General features: G+C 38.1%; 1 protein-coding gene across 1 annotated transcript; it reads right to left on the bottom strand.

Moving 5' to 3' along the window:
- Positions 1-1,057: 1,057 nt before the first annotated feature.
- Positions 1,058-3,654, bottom strand: LOC105780763 (cation/H(+) antiporter 15). Its single transcript, XM_012605258.2, has 2 exons — positions 3,433-3,654; positions 1,058-3,349 (listed from the first exon to the last, which is right to left on the bottom strand). The coding sequence occupies exons 1-2, from the start codon at positions 3,652-3,654 to the stop codon at positions 1,058-1,060; spliced, it is 2,514 nt and encodes an 837-aa protein (XP_012460712.1).
- Positions 3,655-6,000: the final 2,346 nt, after the last annotated feature.

The following is a 6,000-nucleotide window of genomic DNA, read 5'->3' as shown; positions in this document are numbered from 1 at the left end:
TCTATTTATAGTTGAGTTCCCCTATATTTAAAGATACAAATTGAATTACATCGACGGTCAAGATTTGTGTCTATCTACAAAATGAGAGTCCTAATTAAGAGATTTAAATTATACATCTTTATCCCTTATAATTTACAATAATTATATTGGTAACTCTAGTTTTAGTAGAGTGTTACACTATGCTACCAAAGTTTCAAATCTCATGTATTTCACAAATCGATCGGCTAGTTCAAGTGGATTTGTTAGGATCGACCCAATTAAGCAACAAGTAAAAAAAATAGCGGAATAAATTGAGAAATTGAACACACAAATTTAACGTGAAAAATCCCTTCAAAGAGGATAAAAAATCACGAGCAAAGATAATTTTACTATAATGGCAAAAGAACGAAGAGTACAAAAGATGGAGATAAAAAACTAAACCCCGAAAATCCGAAAACAAAGAACCCTCCAAACGTAAACACAAAATTCTGTAAATGTGTTATAAGTTCTAATCTCTAATGGGTGTATTTTCTAAGGTTATAAAAGAACCTATTTATAGGCTAAATTAGTAAGTCAAATAAACTATGCTAATAAATGCTAAATATATTATACTAATAAATGCTAAATCTTCTAAAAAGAAAATATATTTTGTTTACCTTGATTTGCAAGCAATCTCTTAGAATTTGAGTTACACAACTCTAACAAGATTAAATGAGTCTCATTTATTTAATTAGTTGACCTTCATGGAGCGTTTTGTGTGCAATGGTCAAATACTTTAATCCACGGCATGTGACACAAGTAGGTAAGAATTAGATAGAAAAGCATATGCAAATTGTGAACCGTATATTCTGTTTCTATGTACATTTCGCTAAAATGAAAAGCAACCTCTAACTAGAATTCTATGCAACGGTGGAAAGAAAGTGAAAAGAAACTTAGTTAAGAAGACAAAGAAATCATGGAGGTAACTGTGATTTGTATCTCATGTTTTGGTTTGAATGTGCTCTTAATTATAGTCAGATAGATCAGTATCCTATATATGTTACAATACCACCACTAATGTTGTCTAATTTTGTACAAGTTAGAAAACAGGCGTCGCAGTTCCACTTGCTTGTGGTGTCCACCGGTTGGCAAGCTTGTCATCTGGTTGACCAGGTGGGCTATCTGGTATTGCTGCGGTTTCATGGGGCATTAACCCAACATACTGTTGGATCACCAACACGGACACCGTCGATGCAAAATCCGATGACGCTAGAATATCACCAATTGCACCGAGCTCTGGACACTCGCTCCAGTCAGTAAGTCCGGTTGTGACCGGTGATGACATTCCCTGTCCTCTCCCGACGATGAACAAGTCGTGCTGGATGTCTAATGACCGAATGACAGCCACTGTTTCCTCCCCATTGTTCACAACTTGCTCTGCATATACAACTAACTCGTTCTCCTCACTCTTCGTCCTGAACTCGTTTAAGTGTTCTTCGTCAAACCGTTTTTCCTGAATGCCGTCTGTTTCTGCTGTTAGAATCCTTGGATCATCTTGATCGTGCATATGAGGTGGCAACTCTGTTGTAGAGGCGAGTGACTCATCGCTCGCGACAAACCGCAGCACGGTGAGGCTTGTTCCTGTATTTTCACACATCCTCCATCCGTATGCAAGTGCTTCTCTATCATCTGGACCCCCAAAGAACAGCACAGCTACATGGTGTGCCACTTCGTTTGCTGCCAAGCGTGTTGAACCACTTAGGCCTCTGTCAACTAGAATTCCCACCGAGCAAGGCGCATTTGCGAGTAAATTTTGGTTAACTGTTCGGAAGGCCGGGTTCGTTGCTTCCATTCCTCCATCTACTGTTTGTTGTTTGTGGAAAGGGATGATTATGAGGGCAACACGTTTGTCTTCGGCTAACCCACAAATATCTTCGTGCATGGAGGAGTAAGGGGAAATGGCTGTGAGGGGCTGAATGGAGACGAAACTCGAATTTTGCTCGAAGTTTTCGAAAGCATGGATTATGTGGTCTGATTGAGCTTGTGTTCGGTTTAAAGCCGGTCGACCGGATCCACGGGTGTTATGGACAATAAGCATTGCAGATGCACGACCAGTGAGTTCAACGAGATGGAGCACGTACACGCATATTGGAGACTTCTTGGTGGGATTGGAGGCTTCTAGTAAGTTGATTATTGTTGGGACATTACGAGGGCCGTGGACACACACCAGCACTCGTAGCTCACCGTCTGGTTTTGATCTTTGAATCGTTCTACGTTTGTATGGTACGAACCTCCTTGCCGGCTTGTAAATGGTTGCTACAATGGGCGAAATGATCCCAGTCATAACCACCGCTATGATGACCATGATTGCAAACGACTCATCATCTAAGACCTGTTGATCTTTGCCCACATTGAGAACAATCATTTCAATGAGGCCCTTGGTGTTCATGAGTAACCCAAGTGTAAACCCTTCACTAAGTGGCATATGGTAAAAGGTTGTCACAAGAACAGTTCCAGCTATCTTTCCAGCACAAGAAAGGACGATTACAACAGCCAAGATCCCCCATGTTTGACCTTCTCTGATCGAAGCTACATCTGTCTTGAGCCCGCTAATGGCGAAGAAGAGAGGCAGCAAAAGCCCTGAAACAAAGTCCTCAAGCTTTTCTATTAGAGTAACCCCAAGTGGTCCATTGGGAATGATAAGACCAAACACAAAGGCACCAAACACAGAATGTGTCCCAATGGCATCTGTAATGAAGCCTGAGATCATAACCCCTGTTAGGATAAGACATATGTAAAACTCGTTGAATGATTCTCCTTCAGGTGTTCTTCGAATCATCCATGAAATGGCTGGCCTAACAGCGAGAATACAAATGGCAACGAAAGTAGCACTAGAAAGAACAACCCAAAGGGAAGCTAAGGAAGTAGAATCATTCTCTGCCAAGGCAATGGCTAAAGCTAAAAGAATCCATGCACACATGTCATTGATAAGAGCAGAAGACATGGCCAACTTGCCGATTTCTGAATTAATAAGTTTCAGCTCCGCAAGGATACGAGCAAGCACTGGAAATGCTGTGACTGAGAGAGCAACTCCAAGGAAAAGAACGTAGGTGGCATGAGCAAGGGGTTCGGCTTCGTTGCCGTGGAGAATGAAAGAGAAACAGATGCCGATTACAAAGGGTAGGATCATGCCAGAAATGGCAATGGCGAGAGCTTTCTTTCCCGTTCGACGAATCACCGAAAGGTCCATCTCTACACCAACAAGGAAGAGGAAGTAAAGAAGACCGATATTCGCCATTGTTTCAAGCACCATCACACTCCTCAAAGGAAACAATGTGTTGGCAAAGTTTACGCTCCGTCCTAACACAGATGGACCTAATAATACTCCTCCCTGTACAAAACCAGCTATTAAAAAAAAAGATACATAAAAACAACGAGAGCTTGATTGTTGATTATACGAGTAATTTAACTTACGAGAATCTCAGAAACAACTCGAGGTTGGCGTAGGGGTTTGAGGATGAAAACGAGCAGGCGAGTGGTGACAACCACCAGGGTCAACTGCAAGATGAAGAGAGGAAGCGAATAATCCAAAGGGTTATCACCTTGCCATACACCATTTGTAGTGATCATGGTGGGTGAATAGCAAACCACCGTATCATCTGATTTGTTGGCCACCGTATATTCCGCCTTTTCCATTGTTTTTTGATTAAAAACACCGTCTCCTCCAATATATTATATAACCAAATCCACCACCACCGCCGCCACCTCTTTGACTCTAACTTTTTGTGACTGCAAATTTACATGCAACGTTAACGTTCATTTTTATCACCACCACCAAGGACTTTGACCATATTCATGACGAAACTTTTTCTTGTTATAACAAATTAAGCCAAAAAAAAACCACGACCCCTTATCATAAAATCATCATAATTTTTGTAAAAATTTGTTGTTTGTTTTGTTTGTCTTGTTTGCTAATTGCAAAGGAGGAAGAAGGTTGGAGAAGAAGAGGGAAAGTAGGATGGTTCTGATGGTTGCCCGTACCATTTGGTAAAATCTCTAATCTTTTACGGTCCACAAGAGGTAAAATCAGTTAAAACTTTATTCTCAACCGTATTATATTAAAATTGGTACAATTAGTTAAAACATGGTACAATGCATTGATAAGAGACTTCTGTTGAGGAGTTAAACTTTTCCATAATTCCTCCTATCCCTAAAACTAACCAGCAATAGTAACAATTAAACAACGATTAATTATACAAAATACTAATTCATACACTTATACTAAAAATTAATGATTAATTATACGCATTATTGATTTATACACCTTAATTTTTTTAATCAAATCATGAGGTGTAGTGTGATGATTACTTGTATCGTCTCTTAATCATATGATTGGAGTTTATTCCCGCTCAAGGAAATGGAGCACATTTTCGTGGTCAGATGTATGTTTACCTCTTAAGAGAGCACATGTGGCAAGAGGATTAGTCATGTATGGTGAATACCTAAAGTTAACTTGCTTTTACATTTTTTAGGGTAAATTATAAAAATAGTCATCTAATTATTAGCGTGTTTTTGTTTAGGTCACCCAATTTTAAAACTTTCTATTTTAATCACTAGTGTTACTCAAATTTAATATTTTGGTCACTCCTACGTTAAATTACTAGTGTTGACCTTTCTTTTATTGGCATAATGATAAATTTTAACCTTCCAATGTCTAAAGATTCTATCAATTTAATCCTAATTTTAAAAAATTTAACAAAATTTAATCATCAACTTTACACATTCTGTCAATTTAGTTTTACTTCTTAAAAATTAAAAATTATTTAAAAGTTCATTTTTTGATAAAACTCATGCAAAATTATAAATTGATGGGTGTCGATTCCACCAATATAATCCTATGCCTAATTTGAAAATTTAAGCAGTATAGGGAGTAGGGCCGATCCCTCAGAGACTAGAATTTACTGCAAATTGTTCCTCTCTTGACCAGGTTTATGTCGGGGCAGTTGTCGTGCCCAAGAAGTTCGGGAGGATAAAATTTGAAACCTGAAATAAATAAATAAATAATGCGTAAAAAGTAAAAGCTGAAAACAAAATAATAAAAACAGTTAAATAAATCTGAAGAAAAATTAATTAAACTTAGCTCAGCTTCAGGCACGGGTTTTTTCGTCTTTGAACCGATCCTCGAAATAAAATGAACTCTTCTTTTCCAATAAGCTAGTTATAGCTACCAAGGATGTCTCGGACACCAACTCTTCCTTGTGTAAATTAGATATGGAATGTCCTATAACTAACCCTTACCGATCGAACAACCAATGAAACGTTCATGGTTTAGAACTCCGGCAGCTTTGCGTTCTAGAAGAGCCTAGCTCGAACCAATGTTCTCAACCACGTGGGACATTTAAATCCGGTTACTACTTCCCTTGACGGAACCAAACAGCAATCCCCACTTGGCACGCCAATGTGTTCACGAAAAACCGATTAGACAATCGATCCTTTCGGAATTCTAACTGTATGAAAAAAAATGTTGAAATGGTAAAAAGTGGGTGGCTTAATATGTGGAATAGTTTTAGGTTACACGGAATGAGAAAAAGGTTTGGAAAAGAAAAATGTAAGTAGTGTAGGTTGGTGACGAGCTAGAAATTAATAAATTGAAAGTAAAGAAACCAAAGACAACAAATAATTTTGAGAGAATGAAGGAAAGATTGCATTCCAAAGATGAAAGCTTGATTGAAAACTTGATTAAAAACTTGATGAAAGACTTGATGATTAAATGAACAAAGTAGCCCCCTATTTATACTAGTGGCTTTGCTAAATTAAGAGCCACTAGCCATAGAAAATCAAGGAAATAAAATATTCCATGATATAAAAATCCCTACATAATCTCCCACTAAGTCAAAATAAAATTTCAGCTAATTACATCTTGGAAAAATTCTGTTTTGGCCCACCTTCTTTGCTCCTTTCTTCAATCTAGCCCAATTATTTTCTTTTTATTCTATTTAGCCCCAAATTGCACCCCTGTATAAAATTCAATATAAACATGGA

The sequence above is a fragment of the Gossypium raimondii genome, chromosome 4 (genome assembly GCF_025698545.1).
Source record: "Gossypium raimondii isolate GPD5lz chromosome 4, ASM2569854v1, whole genome shotgun sequence".
NCBI lineage: Eukaryota > Viridiplantae > Streptophyta > Magnoliopsida > Malvales > Malvaceae > Gossypium > Gossypium raimondii.
This window is presented reverse-complemented; position numbering and strand designations above follow the sequence as displayed.

What these genes read in the sequence shown, in the direction of transcription:
- LOC105780763 (XM_012605258.2), bottom strand. Translation starts at nt 3,654, where the DNA reads ATGGAAAAGGCGGAATATACGGTGGCCAACAAATCAGATGATACGGTG. An exon ending in GAGTTGTTTCTGAGATTCTC is followed by an intron (nt 3,350 to 3,432) that starts GTAAGTTAAATT and finishes GGTTTTGTACAG; the next exon opens with GGAGGAGTATTATTAGGTCC.